General features: G+C 35.3%; 1 protein-coding gene across 1 annotated transcript in view; it reads right to left on the bottom strand.

Moving 5' to 3' along the window:
• Positions 1–361: 361 nt before the first annotated feature.
• LOC148597576 (uncharacterized) overlaps positions 362–21,457 on the bottom strand; it is a 33,309-nt gene continuing 12,213 nt past the window's right edge. Inside the window, exons 8-16 of the mRNA XM_088563050.1 lie at positions 19,051–19,206; positions 13,261–13,410; positions 10,986–11,135; positions 9,649–9,795; positions 7,701–7,856; positions 6,474–6,644; positions 5,340–5,495; positions 2,944–3,078; positions 362–546 (exon numbers count right to left, since the gene is read on the bottom strand). Coding sequence (XP_088419176.1) covers positions 389–546; positions 2,944–3,078; positions 5,340–5,495; positions 6,474–6,644; positions 7,701–7,856; positions 9,649–9,795; positions 10,986–11,135; positions 13,261–13,410; positions 19,051–19,206 — 1,379 coding nt within the window. The 3' untranslated portion in view covers positions 362–388. The remainder of the gene's footprint in view (positions 547–2,943; positions 3,079–5,339; positions 5,496–6,473; positions 6,645–7,700; positions 7,857–9,648; positions 9,796–10,985; positions 11,136–13,260; positions 13,411–19,050; positions 19,207–21,457) is intronic.

Genomic DNA, 21,457 nt, shown 5'->3' with positions numbered 1-21,457 from the left:
ATAATAATTAATTATTTTTTAAAAATATTTCAATGCCTTACAATTTGACAGATGATGCTCAACAGTTAATGTAATATCATGTACAAATTTAAAGAAAATTGAATTATGGGAAATTTGGGAGATAACCAAGGCCTACTATCTTAACCTTGAATGATTAAATATAATTGTGAATGCGTTCAACAAAGTTAGACAAATACACAAAATATAATAAAACCCTAACCACTGATGGATCTCCAGGCAGGGATCGATAATTCCGTTCACTACTGAAATGGCATAAAGTTGTCTGGAACCTCCGTTCATAATCACTGGAACTAAACCTGTAAGTACCCAGATAAGACGTGGCAAAGAAGCCATATGAGTGTAGAGTTTAGAAACTGTTGTCATTTTATTATGGTTTACACTTGCACACAGGGCAGTTATCGAGTCCAAAAGTTACACCAAAGTTACAGGGCGCCACACACCGTAACGGCGGACACGTGGTTGATATGTTTGGACTCTGCGTCTTCTTGATGTCCGGTGTTACAGTCGTAACAGGCCTTTTCGTACCTTAAATGACAGAAATAACATACTAATTAGTTGTAAATTATGTATAAATATGTAAAATAATAGTCATATCACAACCCGTGGTAAACAGGTTAAATGTGGAATATCCATGAAATATATCTTAAGTTACTGTACCAGTCCAGATAAAATTAAAAATAAACTGCCAATGGTAAAGGGATTCATGGTGTAGAAAAACAAACTTCGTGGAACAAACAATACTTTTTTCAATACACATATGGTATATAGTTCTTTTTGTAATTAGATCTGTATTTTTTTAGACTTATCATCCGCCTCCGACTTAAATCAACCAAACCAAGTCTGATGTGATTTGGATGATATTAATGAAAGATGATATTCTAACAAAATAGATCTGAAACCAGTAAAGACTATGATAATGCCACATACATATGTGATGCAGGAAAATTCTATATGATTCAGCAAAAATTAAAAATAAATAAAATTGCATTTTAGCTTAAGTAAATTGATAATGTCTTAACATATTCGTAAATTTAGCCGACAGAAAAAATATTTTAACATTAAATAATACGTAATATGTGACGATAGACTAAATAGGTTTGAATTATTTGGTACTTGCTCAATTGTCTTGCTAATAATTTAGGTAAACAACTGACACTTTATAGAGATTAGCAAAATATATTTAATTGCTTTAGGTAATAGTTTCCATTGTTTAAGGATAAATAAATTTAAACAGTGTCGGACATAAAAGATAAAGTAAGTTTGAGTAAACGTAATCTTACATAACCAAACGTTTCTTATACTAAGGCGTTATGAATATTCATCTTTGGAAATTAAATAAAATTAAGAGATTTAATTGGTAAATAAAAGACAGGTCCGACAGCATGTGATAATGGGTTTTTAAGGGAGCTCAACCCAGCCCTGGTATCACTGTGTACGTTCAGGACAACAAAGAGTAAAAACTTAATATCTATATTTACCAGGTACGTGAACAATTTAAATTTGATATTTTATTTCTAACTTTTATAATTAGAATTTTAGAAGTAAAGTTTTTAGTTGAAGTTTTATTTAAAGCAACTATGTAAATAATTAAATTCTTATTTATCAAAATAAATAAACGAAAAAGTATATTAATCAAATAAATAAAAGTATACATAGTATTAAGCTTAAATTATAAGAAAAATATAGTTTGATCACTGTGTACGTTCAGGACAATATAGAGTAAAAACTTAATATCTTTATTTACCAGGCCAGCCTCGAAAGCATGCAGTGTCCGATGGGCCACGGACACAAAACAAAAATACACATATGCCAGAGTCATAGCAAGAAACCACTACCGCTCCACCAAGACCCTACCATGAACTAGTTTTCCCCAACAAACAAAATGTCACTCGAAAAGATAGAGGTCATAAAAACGTGTCGGACGGGGAGGCAGTCAACATCTCTAGAAGCCATGCCGTGCTCTCGACCTCTCCGCTCCGACCACACAAAATACGACATAACACAAACACCATTTATTTTTTTTTCTACACCATGAATAACCCTACCATTGACAGTGTCTGAATTTTACATGTACTGGTACATAAACATGGTGCATTTAGATAGAATAAAGTCAGTATATCTAGAGACTTTAAAAGTCTAAAAGCTTACTAAGTTTAACTAATTATCACCAAAATAAAGTAATACATTGTGTAGAATAAGAGTTCGTGTAAGGACTATTTAATATCATGGGAGGGGGCTGGGTAATCTTCAAACAGGGCCTTTAGTCAGTTTATCCATATACTTTAGTCTTAAAGCTTGGTAAATATTAGTCTCTCGTAAATTTAATGCGTATTTTTTTATTTTATGGGAGGGGCTGGGATTTCCATGCACGTGTAACTCTTTTTTTTTCCATTTGATAAATACCAAAACCAAAAACTTTTACCCATGGACAAAAACAGGGTAGATCTTTTTCAACCTTAGTCGCTAGTCGAATCACTGAAGTATTTTTGGGACGAAAATTAGGGCAAGAGATATTATTTTTAAAATCCACCTCCTTCTGCGCCCCTCTAAGAAAATCAAATGGTAAGTGCATAACCTTATTCGAAGGATGCTCTAACCTGAGGATGTGAAGGTTGGTTAACCTTCAACGTAGATGGTCTGTAAAGGTTTTTTTCCCAATTTTAAACACAATATAACATATCAATAACGCTAGCGTAGAATGAAAATAAAACTGTAACTCAACAACATTTCAAAACTTCAAACGTACAACTTTACAGTAGAATAGAAATAAAGTTCCAAATAAGGGCCATTTTATCACCTACCCCCTTTAAAGAGTTATCTCGTTCTCTTATTCACAATCCAAAACATTGCAAACCAGTCTCATTCAGATAAAACTACCAAAATGTTTCCAAAATTAAATGTTCACTTTTATAGCAAAATCACCTGTTGTGTCAGGACAATTGCAACTGAGACAACCACGGGTATCCATAGTGATACAAGCCATGTCACACAATGACGCATCAAATGCTCGGCATCCCCCAGAACTCTGACCTCCAACGGAGTCTGTTGTCGGTGGAACTGTATTTAAAAGACACAGCATGGTGTATATGAACATTTTTTTCAAAGGATAACATGAGATAGGCTTTATTTATATATGCAACTGATCTACAAAAATACAGTTACATCCCGTTCTTCTACGATCCGAAATCCGCCAGGGATCCGAGGCAGCAGAGTCTTGACAAAATCCCGAAGATGTTAAGCTTTTGTAATCTAATTTTATTCATATTTCGAGGGTTAAAACCGATGTTCCTCTACAAATTTTCAATAAAAAAAATCTTAAAAGAGACATCATTACGATTCATACGTATTCCCCTATGGGATTAGTATCAACATAATTATTTTCCTTTGTGTGTACAAACGATGAAGGTTCTGTATTGTTATTGAAGTAGTAGACTACAAGAGTTACAAGTGTCGCCTAAAACATGTGAAATTAATACTACCTCTGGGTTCAGTAAATCAGTAAAGGCTATTTGTATTATTACAGCATAAACTCGACTGCAAATTTCTCTCTTGATTGCTCAATTTCTACTTAATCTGTACAGAGAGTTATTGTTATTGTTTCGTTGGATATGGTCATAAAAACAGTTGTCATGGTTACATTTCTTAAAAAGTTTATAACCGAGTTAAGTACACACTTTACAAATCAAACTGAAATATATTATGTAATTTAAACTACCAGCATGCTTGGAAGAGATATTAAAAAAGTAATAATTAGAATACATGGGTATCCTTTCCATGACTAGTCTTTGTCCCTGCATTACATTCTTTTGATTTCCGCTAGAATCTTGGTTCCCTTTATTACCTCTTTGTAATTGCAATTCATATAATTTCATGCATTTTGTACATTGGTAATATATAACTGATCCTAATGTCTGAAACCAGTACGACAGAAGCTTGTACAAATTATACTTTACGTGTATTGTTTCTGTTTACCTATATAAAATATCATATAAATGATCTACTACCTTCAACCATAACTTAAATAAGATTTATACTGACAAAATCTCAAATAGGGGAAGTCAGCATTATATCTAATCTGAAATAATCTGACACAGAGATAAACTTCATACTGGCACATTCTGGCACAGGTGAATGCATCTTTATAAAACAAACTAACAAAGAGGAAGACAGCTCTATATTTTACCTGACATAATCAGACAAAGAGGAAGGCAGCTCTATATTTTACCTGACATAATCAGACAAAGAGGAAGGCAGCTCTATATTTTACCTGACATAATCAGACAAAGAGGAAGACAGCTTTATGTTTAATCTGACATAATCTGCCACTGAAATATGCAGCCATATATCTACTTTGACAAAATCTGACACAGAACGAGACAAAGAACACATTTTTTTTTATTAAACCTGATACAATCCTATACAGAGGAAGGGTACTATATATCTAAAATGAGATAATCTGACAGACGAAAGCAGATTTATATCTAACCTGATACAATCTGCCACTGAGAAAAGCAACTTACGAATCACAGTTTATGGCTTGAAAATATAAAGATCCTTCCAAACAACATTATTAGAAAAAATTGATAATTCCGTTAGATATTTTGGCTCCAAACAACGATGACTTCGATATTAATCTTGATATATATCATGTAGAACTGTCTGAAAAGTTTGAAAAAAGCAACTTTGTCTAATTTGATACGATCTTACACATATAAAGACAGTTTTATATCTAACCTGAAATAATTTGACACAGAAAAGGCAGTTAAATATCTAATATAGTACAATTTTACGCAGAAAAAGGCAGTATATATATATATATATAAATATAGCCTTTCTTTTTGTCAGGTTTGATATTAAACAGTCGTTGTCAACACCAATGAATCTGAGGTTTGTTATTAGACAACCTTCCTCTGCCAGAAGTATTTTTTTGTTCAAATGCAAGTTCTCCTCAGTCTCTGTTAAGGTTTCTGTCAGGTTTGATTTTAGACTTCCTTTCTCTGCGTTAAAGATTATCAGGTTTAGTATAAGACTGCCTTAGTTGACGTCAGCTATTGTCAGGTTTGTTATATGACTGCTTAATTCGACGTCCGCTTTTGTCAGGTTTGGTATAAGACTGCCTCAGTCTGTGAAAGATATTGTCTGGTTTGGAATAAGACCACACTAGTCTGTGTTGGATATTGTCAGGTTTGGTATAAGACTACACTAGTCTGTGTCGGATATTGTCATATATGAATAAAGACTGCTTTTGCCAGGTATTGTAAGGTTTGGTATAATGCTGCTTCAATCAGCGTCAGCTATTGTCAGGTTTGGTTTCTTACCTGAAGTTTTAGGACAGTTACAGCTCAAGCATCCGGCAGAGTCGAATCCAATACAACTCATTTTACAGGCTAATGCATCGAACCGCTCGCATCCTCCAGCACCTTGACCTTTATTTGAAATACTTCCAGCTGAAAATGTTGTTCCAGCTGGTACAGCTGAAAATTACAACGTAGACAAATTATCAAATAAATATGAAACTAACCGAATTAATCACAAAAGTCTGTAATGTTTTGCTTTTCCATGCAAATTTTTATATTGTTATATACATATCTACATAATATAATAACGTGTATTTATGTAAACTTTTATAGAATGTGTTCTGACATCTATTTTCAAACCTTTAAAAATGTTATTTAACTTGGTAAAGATATACAAAAGGGAAAACATCCTCAAGAATAAATCAATTTACTTGTTATCGTCAGACAATACCCATGCAGAATAATACCAACCAACCTATAACAGTTGTCGTCTGACAATTCCCACCATCAACATATTAATTTACCTGGTACCGTTATCGTCGGACAATACCCACCCAGTAACCTGTTACGGTTACACCTAAGACAACAGATCACTTTATCTGTGACAAGTGTCTACAGACCATACCACTTGACCTGTAACCGTTGTCGGACAATACTGTCACTTAACCTTAACAGTAGTCGACGACCAATATCACCTCGTGACATAAGATACCCTTACCTACAACAGTTGCCTACGGACAATACCACCTCAGACATCAGATCACTTCACCTGTTAGAGTTGTCTACGGACAATACCATCTCAGACATCATATCACTTTACTTATAACAGTTGTCTACGGACAATACCACCTCAGACATCAGATCACTTGACCTGTTAGAGTTGTCTACGGACAATACCATCTCAGACATCATATCACTTTACTTATAACAGTTGTCTATGGGCAATATCATTTCAGACTTCAGATAACTTGACCTGTAACAGTTGTCTACTGACAATACCATCACAGACATCAGATCATTTGACCTGTAACAGTTGTTTACGGACAATACCATTACAGACCACTTTACCTGTAACGGTTGACTAAAGACAATATCACCTCACATATCAGATGACTTAAACCATTCAAGTTATAACTCAGACATCCGTAACTTTACCTGTAGCAATTGTCGATGGACAGTTACAACTCAGACATCCATTACTGTCCATGGTTATACAACTCATGTCACAATTGGAAGCATCAAAGAGGGGACATCCACCTGAACTCTGACCTCCTGAACTTTGACCTCCATTAGAACTATTTCTGTTTTGTGTAGTCAAAGGATTCGCTTAAAGTGAAAGAAAACAAAATTAGATATGACAAGCTGGTTACATCAGTAGGTGATGGTTAATTTGTAGATTTATCCAGTTTGGAATATTTGAAGGTAATTCTGGAATAATTACCCTGCTTGATATTCTACATGTGTTCCTACATGTTTTAAAACACATTCAACGGATAAATATCGACGGTTATTTCCATCAAATATTTAACAGGCTTTTTCTGCGATAATAAATGATACTTTCAATCAAACCAGTCTTACAGATCCACGGATATATTTCACCTATTCTTTCTATCAAACCAAATACATATTCATACCTATTATTAAAAAAGAATCGAGAAAAAATTATTCTGCGAAAAAATGTCGTAAATGAGAGGCGTAAATATACCTGTCTCATTATCAATGAATGAAGTAAGTTGGTTGGTATATCGATGGACCCTCGTGGACATAAACATTATATTAAGACGCATAAAACTAAAATAAAGACCCTTTCTTCACGGATAATTAAGCATTTGTGAACCAACAGATAAAACGCAGACATCCGTAATTTTACCACAACATCCGTCACTTTACCTGTAGCAGTTGTTGACGGACGGATACAACAACATAAACGTCATTTTACCTGTAGCAGCTGTTGACGGACGGATACAAAAACACTTACGTCATTTTACCTGTAGCAGTTTTCAACGGACATTTTTAACGCAGTCATCTGCAATTTTACCTGTAACAGGTGTTAACGGACGGTTATACCTCTGAGATCGGTCACGTAACCTGTAGGAGTAGAAGCCGGACCGTTATAACTCATTCACCTGTGGCTTAAACTTAAACAGTTTTTAACAGATACTGTGAAAGTAAGTACTTTAATTCATAGATACCAATTTTTATGGAGTAGGGACAAAACACAAATCGTGGATTCTCGAAGTCATGGTTTTGAGGTTTTTAGTATACACGTGAATGGAAATATCCTTTTCGTTGGGAACCAAATATCGTGGTCTGGCCTTCCTTAGAAAACCACGAACAGTAGTACTATTGCAGTAGTTACAACTCAGAAATCAATTATTTTACCTGTAACAGTTGTTGATGGGCATTTACAACTCAAACATCCGTTACTGTCCATAGTTATACAACTCATGTCACATTTTGATGAATCAAAGATTGGACATCCTCCTGAACTCTGACCCCCAACATCAACAGGTGTCCGAGAGGTGCTGTAAGGTAGAACTGAAAAGGTCGCCAAATATTGAATTAATACTACTTTCAACATACAACCTATCTGTAATAAGTACTGTACAGTACATAGAAATAAAAAATAAGGGTTTGACGATGATCCAAGAGAAACTGCTTTAATTTGAAGACCTTTGACCCACAACGTCAATTTCCAAGTTTTATTAATTCCAACTAATGACCCATGCATTTATGTATATATATATATAGGTCTGAAAAATTCCCAACGTTGTTAGAACTGTCAAAATTTGCGATGCAAATTTTTGGTCGTTCCCTCCGCGAGACTCGAACTCGTACCGCTGTGACATCTATGGCGTAACCGCCTGCACAAAGTCCAGCGCCCTAGACCACTCGGCCAGCTATGCTATATAAAATATATTAATCTAGGGCTGTTACTTAGTACACGATGTATGGTCGTACGGGACAGTTCATTTAGATGTTATTATGTAGGATAGAGGATCAAATTAATGATGCATGTCACAACAAATCAATATTATACAAACGTCTCAGAATGTGACGACTCTATTCGCTACACTGCTCTATCGGATCAAATTGATACAGGGAAGATATGTAAACGTATAGAAAGGTCTGAAAAATTCCCAACGATCTTAGAACTGTCGTCACATTCTGAGACGTTTGTATAATATAGATTTGTTGTGACATGCATCATTAATTTGATCCTCTATCCTACATAATAACATCTAAAATGAACTGTCCCGTACTACTTCTCTCGACAGAGGCCCAGTGCTCACGAATGGTATTGTGGCTGTTTTTAAGGCAGGGGTGGTATGTTAGAACACAAGGGGTTCGTTTTACATTTTATCTTTGCCTTGTTCTGTAACAGACTACTTCTTGGGATATTGTGAATTTTTTGAACCCATCTTTGATGGCCTTGTATCTATATCCACTTCTTCTTAAGTTGTTCTTCAGTTGACCTAGACGTTTTTTTGAGTATTCGTCATTTGAACAAATGCACTTTAGCCTATGAGCTTGACTAAATGGTATACTCTTAGTCAGGTGAGATGGTTTGATTTTTTGTTAAAAACAAGTATTCCCTGTTTACAAATTACCTAGCGACACGTTTTACATTATAAAATAAAGAAAATCACATTTGTGTTCGTACAAGACCCAGAGAGGGATTCAGTCACTTTACAATATAAAGAAGGCATAATATCCTTCATAGTTTTCATATCATGTCCTAACTTCCAACAAAGGTTCGTGAAATATGATGCAGTATTTTCCGAGGACCGGAATTGCATTTACAAAAGTGTTACGGACAGACACACGGACAGGGGAAAACAGTATGCCTCCCCACAGAAGTAAGGGACATAATTATTTTATGAGTTCTTAATAATATAATGTCAACGATGAATTGATCATGTGAAAACGTTGTTGCAGTCTCGTTGACCGGTTATTCCAGTCATTAAATGCAGTTTCTTAACTAATTTAACATTTAAATAAAACAAATATCAATCATAAAAATATTGCAAAATTTGGTATGCTGTATACGTGTTTTAAGGAGTAACCTACCTCTCAGAGCAGCGAGGTAATAAGTAATAATAAGTAATAAGATAAAAATAACCATATTGTTACTGTTGAGGATCGAGAAACCCAAATAAGGTCAATAATATCGTTATTTCGCCAATATTGTACACAAACTTTTATATATTTGAATACAAAAGAGTGTTCCATTCCAGCCACTCTTTCCTTGATCTCAACTGGACCCGCTTCTGTATAATATGCGTCTGTAAATCTAACGTTTTTTACATGTACTACTACTGTTGTTTACCTGTAGTATGTACACATTTACAATACAAACAGCCTCTGGTATCTATGGTAACACATGAGAGGTTACATCCGGTAGCATCGAATGGTGGACATCCACCAGCATTCTGTCCACTGCTAGGTGGCCCTTGTGTCGCACCCGTTGGGAGAACTGCAATGAATAAAGGAGTCTTCGGTGTAAAAACTAAAACACCAAGGCGGTAACAATATAATTTCCACGAAACACCGACATTTTAGAATGAAAATAAGCCAATACAATGGGATACGTGTAGGCTAACGAAAGAAACCCGCCACAAGTAAATCAGCATTTAGAGGTTTCTAAAGAGGTGCATCCGTATTGTAAGCGTCCTTTTTAATAAGGAATGGTAAGTATCTTCCTATTAACAATGTGCATGTGCGTTGGTAGGTCAAGTATCATATTTGCGTCGAAGTCGTATTTGATATGAGGAAGGTGAAACATTAAACGATTCCAAAGAAACATAAATTCAAAACAACTTTTATATTTTTGTCACCCATGATATAATACATCATTCTTATAAACTTCCAAAACAAAAAAAAATTGTGATGATATACGGTTGTTATTGTCCCAATGCATCTATCCAATTGTCTTGATCTGAAATGTATTTGGTCCGAATTGTTTTGCATTCGTAAGGAACTATGGGTTGTCATGGTCCGAAATGTATTCTGGTCAAAAGTCTCCGGTACTGATAAGCTGATTACATCATTTTCGTAATGGTGTGACCATCCCTATTTCGGAAAAAGCTGATTCGATTTGTATTTAATCATCGAAGCTAGCAAATGTTTGCCTTAACTGGTTATATACTCAATTCTATTCACAAAGAATATGAATGAAGCGGTCATGATGAAATTTTCAAGCTGTCCCGCTTTTATATGCACAAACCGGATATTGATCATTTTTCTGGCAATAAGTATACAGAACCCAGTTGATAATACAATCATTAATGCTTTGGAAGCATTTTAAAGAGGGTTACGTCATATTAATGATGCATGTCCAACAAATGTATCCATCATAGAGATGTGCCCCTTGGGAAAGTATGCGTCTTCAAAATTATCAAATCCACAAACGGATTTGGAGGTAGATCAAGTATCCTTTTTTCCTAGTTGCTAATATCATTTTACGGTGTTAAAGAATAAAATGTAAAAATCCCCTTTCAGGGCATGCGATAGTAATATAAATCTGTTTACCCACAGTGCACTTGACTACATCAGTAAATTATAAACATCGTTAGCAACTATTCGGACAACCGGAAACGTCTACTTATGTTTTATACCCATGACTTATATTGTATATATTTGTTTGTATTTGTGATCATGACATACCTGTAGAAGCAGGACATTTACAACTCAGGCATCCATTGGTGTCCATAACGACACAGTTTAAATCACATGTTGAAAGGTCAAATGTTTGACATCCAACCGAACTTTGACCGCCATTGTTAGACGGCAATGCTGTTGCTCTTCCCGGGGAAACTACATTAAACAGAAAACATAAATTTATTTCTTAAGGAAAAATTCCATGTATAAAACTCATACAGCAAAATACGAGGTATTTCATTCATCACTAATTTGTGCTTGGTTTGATATTGAGAATGTCATACAAAGACCTGTTTAGATCTGAGCCAAAAATCGGTCTGTCGTCGTCAAGTTTTGACGGAATTCCTTACAAACTATGAACTTGAGGAAATTTGAAAAGAATACATGAAGACACATGTTCTCCTATTCAGCGTATGAGATGACGGGGACTTTCAGGTCAATCTCAGAAAGACCCAAAAATGACACATACGAAAAAAACATTCATCAACGAACACCATAGAAACTAAAATCCGAGTGTAAACTCGGTCAGGTAAAAATATTACTATCTACGATAAATACCCTTTTACGAGATGCGGCGGTAAAGGATCTCATTTATTCACGAAATGCATCAGAAGGGTAAGAATTTTGATCATGAAGTCCGTGCATCGATGAAGTAAACACCTTGATGCATTAAAAAGGTGTGTCGGTATGGTGGACGTCATCTTTATTAGGAGGTGCCTTGGCAGGGTTATTATTCTAATTAACTTATTTGAAAGGTGAGAACCCCATTCATCAACGAGCTGCATTGGTTGAGTGAAAACATATAAACAAGATGTATCTTAAGAATAAGCATCCTACTTATCAAAGAGATGAATCGGCAGAGAGAGCATCCAATTTTATTGATGATGGGCATTGGCTGATCGATTAATTGTTGGGGTTTAAGGCCCGAGCAGCAATATTTCAGGTTTATTCAAGCAATGAACATGAAATGGATGATAAAATGAACATGAAATGATAATGATGAAATAAAAAAGGGAGGGAACACAAGGACAACGGGGTCAACAAATTTCGATTGATTGGCATCGGCAAAGTGCACATGCTATTTAAACCTGAGGTGAATCGGCAGAGTGAGCATCTAATTTTTTAATTATGCGCATCGGAAGAAAAAGCATCCTTTTTGTAAACGAAGTAAGTCGTTGAAGTGGGCCACCTTTAATTGAAGAGGTGCATCGGCAGGATAAGAATCGTATTTACTAAAGATACGTTTCGGTTGCATGAGTTGACTATTTATATAAAGAGGTACATGTGTATGGTGTGCATCTAATTTATTAAAGATATTATCTTTGAGGCTGTAACGTGTATCAATGAAGTGTATTGGATGGTTTAACATCCAATTTATCACAGACGTGTAATGGTGAATCAAGGGGTTGCAAGGACTTCATAATGGTGAATCAAGGGGTTGCCAGGACATCACAATGGTGAATCAAGGGGTTGCCAGGACATCATAATGGTGAATCAAGGGGTTGCCAGGACATCACAATGGTGAATCAAGGGGTTGCAAGGACTTCATAATGGTGAATCAAGGGGTTGCCAGGACATCACAATGGTGAATCAAGGGGTTGCAGGGCGTTTGCATCCCTCATTATTATCGGATTTGTTATTTTCATGTGTAAAATTGACGAAAAATGTTAAAATATGTCCCAAAACCCCCCTTATATCTGAGGAAGCCCTTCTCAAAGTGTCTGGATCCGCCACAGCATCCTAATTACTACAGAACATCGGTAGGGTATATAAAAAAAAGTGTGTCGCATGGATCGAAGTGGTTTATCGGATGGGTACAAATCTGTAACAAAGTTCGTCGATAGGGTAAGTAGCCTTCGATTGCTCATGTAATATCTGGTGTTAAACACCCAAGACGCATGTACATGATCGTAAATGAACTTGGCTATAAACCAATACAATAATAAATCACTCATGGTTTTATCTTTTAAGAAAAGCTTCACTATTGGTTTTGCCAATCATTGTAGGTAGTGTGGCGTCCCGTAGAAGTTAAACTGTTCGTTGTGTGGTTTTGGTGGATGACTGTGTCATTGTCAATCATACCACATCTCCGATTTTATACTGTCCGTGACAAATATACCCTTCTATGTTAATTCTAGTCAATGACCATGCGTAACATATATTTTCGCGTGACTGGGCTTACAATTGGGTTAGATTTGCCTTGAAAAAGTGGACATCGACAACCCCGCATGTAACACGAAAAGGTCTATTCTGCTTTAAATATCTATTGCGCTTGACAAACCTGTAGAGGCTGGACATTTGCAACTCAGACATCCGTTAGTATCCATAACAACACAATTCATATCACAAGCTGAAAGGTCAAATGTTTGACATCCACCTAAACTCTGACCGCCAGTGTTTGATGGCAATGCTGTTACTCTTCCCGTAGAAGCTACATTGAACAGAAATGTACAAGTTATTTTTTTATTTTCTTAAACCCGACTTGTTCTATAGGTAGCTCAATTCAAACACTAAACAAAGACTAAAACTAATGTATTGGAAATATCAAAATCTAATTACGTATTTCACTTACAACGTACGAACAAATAAATATTCAATACTGGATTTAATGTTTTAACATGGTTATCAGTTATCATCATATAGATGGCCATGTTTTATCGAATGTTCCCAGTGTAATAAACTTCGATAAAACACTGTGAAATTCGGTAATTTCACATTCGGACTTTCTCATGCCAAAACGTCACAACTTTTATATCAATCTGCAAATCAAAGAATCTGAAATTCATGTTGAAAATATCAGAAAATTTATATAATTTATTGGATAATCAATTGGTTATCGTTATTAACCAAAATATGACCACTTGTGGAAAGAACGCTTGAGCATTTAACTCATGCGCGGAACAAGGTAAAACACACTGTTTAAATCTATGCGCTCTTCGAAACTCGTGATACTATTATGGTTATTCACTGTTTCCAATTAGTTATCATGTTAGTATTATCAAAAGAAGACTGAATAAATCCACAAATGCATTTCACCTCAACTATCTTCTTTGGATTAATCAGGTATTTAAAACTGAATAAGTTCTTGTTATGGTCATTCAAATTTTTAAGTCTAAATTGTTAAACAATTTTGTTCTTAAGGAGGTAGACCTATGGCAAGGGATATTACTCTTGAAATCAGTGATATGTTTGTATCATATTCAATTTCACCAAATCCTGTCAAGCTTTCTTTTTGAAGCATAATAAAATCAATCCAAGTTAAATAGATGCTTGCATAATATTGATGTAAAATGCCGAATACAAACGTTACAATGAATTTTATGTGTCCCTTACCATAGGTATACCTCCTTAAATCTGTAATTTTTAGGAAAAATAATCAAGAATATTCCTCAATTTTAATTCATTACAATCATTGCATTGTTCGTTGCTTGGTATAGGGTAAGTAAGTCTCGTTATAGTTTCATTTTCTTTACCGGAATTTCCGACGTAGAACGTATTGAAAACCGAAGACCGATCTGCATTTAACTGTTTACTTCCGGGTACTCAAAACACTGTATAACAATGCAAAATCTTCTATTTAATTTTTTTCTTAATATCTTTATCATTTAGAAATAGATATTTGTCATTTTTTATCGGCATTTTTACACAAAAAGATGTTTTGCCTTGCACACTGAACTCAGCGCTCTATATATGACTTTCCTCTATGCTTTTGAATAGTAGACTATGACCCGTTCTCGTGAAATCACGGGGTCATATGACGAGGCTTACATACCCTATTTGGTGGATGACTGTCTCATTGCCAATTGTACCCCACATCTATTTTTTTTTTATTTTTGCCGGGTTTATTTCTGATCCTACAGCATGTGGATGTTGCAGCAGAATGTATGCTTGAAGTGTATGTCCTTATATTCATATTATATGAGATGTTTGTTTGTGAGAGAGTCGTATATATAAGGGTCTGAAAAATTTCCCACGATGTTAGAACCGTCAAATTCGCTGAAGCAAATTTGTATTCGTACCCCCAAGGGCTTTTTTTTTATTTATTTATTTATTTTTTTGGCATTTCCTCCGTGGGTTCAGTTAGAACGCGCTAAACACCCGCTCTCATTACAAGGGCTATGTGGCCGAGTAGTTGAAGTGCTGGACTTGAAGTCACGAAGAGGACGATACCGCTATGGGTTCGAGTCCCACACGTGTCCAGGTCTCTAGGCACCTACCATAGCCTCGTTTCACCGTTTTTTCCAGCCTAATATCGGACTTTCCCATACAAACCTTGCGACCATACGAGGAACTCTCAAAAGCCAAACGGTCGTAAATATCAGCATCGGTTACAACGCTCTACAGAGCTTATGTAAATTGTTGACAGGTACCCTCATGTGCAGTCGCCGACGTCAAATAAAATTTACCTTCACCCTAACGGTTCATTATTTCCGATTTATTTTAAAACAAACAGGTAACATCAAATTGCTACTAGTCAAAATCGGTATTCAAAACAGTACAGAAGATATGAACAATATTTAAGTGAAAATAAAAGAACTAATTATAATCGCGTGATTTAAATTGTAGCTTCAAAAACTTAGTGTGTAAAGTGCGTCAAGCTCAAGATAAAATGATAATAATATGAAACTACAGTAAATTGATTTGTAGATATTATTAAAATCATATATATTATGTTAGCCAGAAACTTCAGCAGCGTATGAGACGTATTTTCTTATAGCTCTAGTGCAAATCGGCTTAGAGAGGGGCACAATAACCCCCCCCCCCCTTTGTGGAATGCCGATACTTTGTTGAAAAACTATCCCTCCTAAAGTGACAAATGTGTTGTCGAGGAGAATCTCTACCATACTAATCAATTTAGTGGCAAAGCATGTAGAATCGTAGCCAACAACAACAAATTTGTGATAATTACCAATTCTTGCAGGTACATGCTTTGTATGATTTCTTTTAGACGGGTTTTCAATTTATCGTGTTGTAAGACGAAATATAATGTTGAAACGTCAAAGAAGTTGTAATAGACTTTACATCAACGAAAGAACGAGATTTTTTACTATCTAAAAGATCTTTGGAGTAATCCACATATGATTAATACCACTGTGCGAGTATACACTTTCGCATTATAGATGATTTTGGTATGTAACTATCCATATTATCTTTTATTTTAGCTATTACATTAAGCATCGTACTAATGCGCTGTACATAAAAAGCAATGTTGTTAAAAGCTTTGTCCATTTATGTTTGCCCCGAACTGTCGTTTTAACTAAGAGTTCCTACTTTTTTCCCGAGATTTGCCCTGTATATTTCTGTTTGGTTTGTGCATATTTTTTGCCGGGTATCTGATAAAAGATTTGTCTAATTTCTCTAACTGCTGCGCTTTCTAATATACATTTATACATATATTTATTATACTATGTGATTCTTATTTATTGCTACGTTATTCGACATCCTTATTCCTTTAAATTTCACCTTAGATATAAGTATCCCACAGATTACCCCGTGCAATTCCAGCAATGATAGACCTATCACCGTCTGACTAAATTCAATACAATTAAATCTACAGCTAACGGTAAAAACTTTGCTGTTGGACTCCAACAGGTCATTAATTAAAAAACCAAAGGTATCAGCCTTTTAACATAATCAGTGCCAAACTGTAGGGGTCAAATATGTGGGGGTAATCTGAGCGTGAAATTTTCAAACGTACAAGCGAACATCTGTACCACTTTCGAAACTATTAAAAATCCAAATGTTTAGTCTACCAACATTTATCTAACGATAATCTTTAAAACATTTCAATTCAACCTCTGGGATTGCTCATTAAACAATCCGGTCAATTTCATAAACAATTGGCTTGAAATTATACGTAAAACAACAGAATCGGATAATAAAACTACAAGCCGCTAATCCTCTCGGTACTTATTGCGAGCGTCGTCTTTAACACCATGGATATTGTAGACAAAAGAAAACCTTATCACAAGTCTTATGGCAAAATGAATTAATCGACATAAACGTGCCAAACAACACACCGATAATTCACTGAAGGATTTATTTACTATATCGCTCGGCGGGTGTTTCTAGAAAAGCAGAGGACACTTACCCTACCGGTATAACTGGTCCATGCTCCCAGTTGCTCATTTGCTTTTGTTACTTTCTTTGTATGCTTTTAGTTATTTTATGTTCTTTGTTGTGTATGTCTGTTTTCCATGTCTGGTCTTTGTCCCTTGACTACATTCTTACCGCTATAACCTTGGTTCCCTTGATTACTCTTTGTGTTGTGTAAATTGAATTCTTTACATATTACTTAGTTATATGAATCGTTTTCGAAAGTAAAAATATATCTTTTTATAGTCAACTCTACAAAAGTGCTTGCATAATTATAGCTTTTTGTTCACTCGCATAGAAACACCTGAAGTGTAAGTATGAAATACATCAATTAGTTTCATTTTATTAAGCATCTGGATTTAGATGTCTCAATTTCACAAGGCAAACTGAAAACTAAAATTGACGACAAGAAGGACGATTTCTTGTTTAAATTATTAATTTTTTTTCTTCCTTGACGGAGACATTGCAATAGCTCCCTCATACGGTGTATATATTTCTCAACTACTTCGATATTCCCGTGTTTGTAGCAATGTTTTAGACTTAAATGAACATAATCTTTATATTACCGATAAATTGTTCAGTATAGGTTAACGTTACTATATTACCGTTAAATTGTTCAGTACAGGTTAACGTTACTATATTACCGGTAAATTGTTCAGTATAGGTTAACGTTATACTATATTACCGGTAAATTGTTCAGTATAGGTTAACGTTACTATACAGTAGTTAAGACTTTTACTAGTTATTTCCATGAATATAAAGTTTTGTTGCTGAAGTTTGGCTGTACTTCTCGTAACTGAATCAAAAATGGGATTTTACATCATAGTTTTTATGGCAATGTTTTAAATAAAGCTCGAAAGTTTAAACATTATTCTTTAAGTCTGGAAAACTATTTGATAAAACTTATCGGTAAGAATTATCTTCCCGTATCTCTGTTAAATCTTTGAATTATGTTTTATTAGTTCTAATACTGACTCTTTTATTAATTTATGAATTAAATATTAACTAATATTATATTACATTTCGTCCTCTTGCCAGTGTTTTATCTTTACATTTACACGAAGACTTTGCCTTTCTTAGACAGTTAAGGATATCACTAAATCCTGTTGGGCGTTTATTTATTAATACGTTTGTCTGAGTAAGCAAGATATGCATAACAGTTGTTTGGATGACTATCTAATCGGCAATCATAACACATCTCCTATTTTATATAGTCTTAGATTCCTATCAACTGATATAAGATCTAAAGGAAGAGTAATCAGGGAACAAAAATTCTAGCGGAAATCAGAAGAATTTAATCCAGGGACAAAGACCAGACATGGAATTCCAAATCAGACATACACAACAAAGAACATAAAGTAACTAAAATCATACATACAACGTAACAAAAGTAAATGAGCAACTCGAACTCCACTGAAAACTGGAAGCATGGACCAGGTGCACCGGTAGGGTGAGCATCCTCTACTTTTCCAGAAACACCCGCCGAGTTGCTCATAAAAAGTCGATTCCGAGGTAGACGAAAAAGGAAAGAAACACTAGTCAGTGTGTAAGAAAGATAATAGATCGACACTGTGTAGTAAACATATTCCACAACCATTACCAAAAACATCTACATTGTAAAATTCCTGTGAGAATTTCAGGATAGTCCACGATCATGCTATTATATTTTAAACCCTCTCCTTCAAGTGCCTCTTAGACAAAAAAGACAGGAAAATTTATAAACAAAAATGTCCTAATTTTTTATCTTCTACAGGATCCAATTACAACTTCCTCTTTTAAAATAGCCCGATGAAAAGAAAATCCATGTAATTTTTGTCTTTGGCTAAGCTACTTTCTATAGCAAATACTTAGAAAAACAGTCAATGACAGCAAAGGAAAAAATGAGGAAGTGAAATACTGAAAGACGGAACAACATATATACCAAGGGAGTAAAACGTTTTGACCTCTTCACTGAAAGGCCACCAATTATCCTTACCACTTGAAGCTGGACACTTGCACCCAAGACATCCGTTGGTGTCCATGACAACACAACTCATGTTGCATACAGATACATCAAAAGGGGGACAACCTCCTGCGATGGTCCCAGAATTCTGGTACCCAGTACTTGAAGAATTCGACTTTCCTGTACTTGCTGTTTGAAATAATAAAAAAAAAACATTTTTTTTACAAAAATTATACTAATGATGTAAGTATAGAACTATGGGGCGGCTGGTCAAAATCATTACTCTGAACAATACTTACCGAGAACGGTCGTTCAAAAGCATCCTTTGAGACGCTAATGCGTTCTTGACACGTGTTGTCATACACGATCATACTGCTGCTTTCTAGAAACGTGCTGTCATATATGATTACGCTACACCGTTCTAGACACGAATGGTCATACACGACTACGCTTCTGTGCTTTGGACATGTGTGGTCATACACGACCACGTTACTACTTTCTTGACACTTGTCATACACGATCACTCTACTGTGTTCTAGACACGTGTGTTAATACACATCCACGCTACTGTGTTCTAGACACGTGTGTTAATACACAACCACGCTACTGCGTGCTAGACAGGTGTGGTCATAAAAACAACACTACTGCGTTCCAGACATGATCACGTTACTGCATTCTTGACATATGTAATCATTCTCGAAAACGCTACGTTCTAGACACGTTCGGTTAATCATAAGCATGTTACTGTCTTTCAAAAATTCACCTTTTTAAATAAGGACACGTTTGTATTATAATATTTATGAAATATTAAGTCGTGTTTGATATTTTCCTACAAAATGCCCTTGTTTTTCTTTAACTGTTTGAAAACCAGGACGGTCAGTTTGCAGCATCTTCACTGCTAATATATTATATATACTATTATTATGCTGCAGATTTTCTTACGAGACTATCTCAATTAAAAGGAGAGAATTCGGAAATGTTGGTAAAGAATGTGCGTATTTCGTTTATTTTTAAAAGTGGAGTTTCGAACGCAGTGAAATTTGAGACAATTCGTATAATTTCAAAGCAAGATAGTGACATTAAACAAATATTAAATGTTAAATTGGCTTAGTCGAACCAGTATTTTCCTTTTCATTAGTTTTATGGTCGTCATCATGAACTCGTGGATTGTTATGATGTATCCATCAGCACCATGAAAACTGATTTATTCAACGGGTCATAGTTTACCTTTCCTCGTTTGTCTACCTCGGACTTGACTTTTTATGAGCAACTCGGCGGGTGTTTCTAGAAAAGCAGAGGACGCTTACCCTACCGGTGCACCTGGTCCATGCTCCCAGTTTTTAGTGGAGTCCGAGTTGCTCATTTACTTTTGTTACTTTGTATGTATGATTTTAGTTACTTTATGTTCTTTGTTGTGTGTGTCTGTTTTCCATGTCTGATCTTTGTCCCTGGATTACATTCTTTTGATTACCGCTATAACCTTGGTTCCCTTGATTACTCTTTCAGAATTTGATGATGTTTTAATGCGAGGTTCGTGAGTAAACTGAGAAAACAGACACCTGACTTAGCACACGAAGGACACCAAGGAATTGTTATAAGATAAAATCAAGATTGAGAGAAAAAGTATGGTGGCTGGGAATATTAAAAGCATGTTAACCATGTTAATTGGTAGGACCGTTACCGAAGCCTACACCATTGTCAACCGGATTTTGGCAAGACGTATGTGCGGATTTATTGGGACCGTTTCCATCGGCAGAATATGTATTTGTTGTAGCTTACTATTACTCAAGGTGGCAAGAAGTAGCTCTACTAAAATTTGTTACAACTGAGAAAACCATTAGTGTGTTAGATAGCATGTTTTGCTATCATGGTATAACGATTTCCATGATAACGGGCAATGGACCGAAATTCTTAACCAAGTAGTATGAAGACTATAACGCGTGAAAATGATTTCAAGCATAAAAGAAGTACTCTGCATTGGCCGCAAGCGAATGGTGAAGTTGAAGGCCAAAATAATACTTTATTGAAAGCTTTCCGAACTGCAAATGCATAAAAACGTGACTGGAGGAGAGAAATTCCGAAGTTTCTCTTAGCGTATCGAAGAATTCCGTTTAGCACTACATGGCACACTCGGACCAAGTTACCCAAAATTAACAGTTACAACTGTGTAAATGAAACAGCGACGAGTCGAAAAGACAGTGAAATAAAAGAAAAAGGCAAAGTTTATACAAACAATCGTAGAAAGACACGCGAATATTAATTAATTGGAGATCTTGTTTTTCAAAGCGTAATCAAGGAAACCAAGGTTATAGCGGTAATCAAAAGAATGTAATAAAGGGGCAAAGACCAGACATGCAAAACCGACATACACAAAAAAAGAGCATAAAGTAACTAAAAGCATACATACAAAGTAACAAAAGCAAATGAGGAACTCGGACTC

This window comes from Perna viridis, chromosome 15 (assembly GCF_037379345.1).
Source record: "Perna viridis isolate PV_CMFRI_1.1 ecotype Kerala chromosome 15, ASM3737934v1, whole genome shotgun sequence".
Taxonomy (NCBI): domain Eukaryota; kingdom Metazoa; phylum Mollusca; class Bivalvia; order Mytilida; family Mytilidae; genus Perna; species Perna viridis.
Note: the sequence above shows the minus strand (reverse complement) of the source record. Positions and strands in the feature narration are given on the sequence as shown.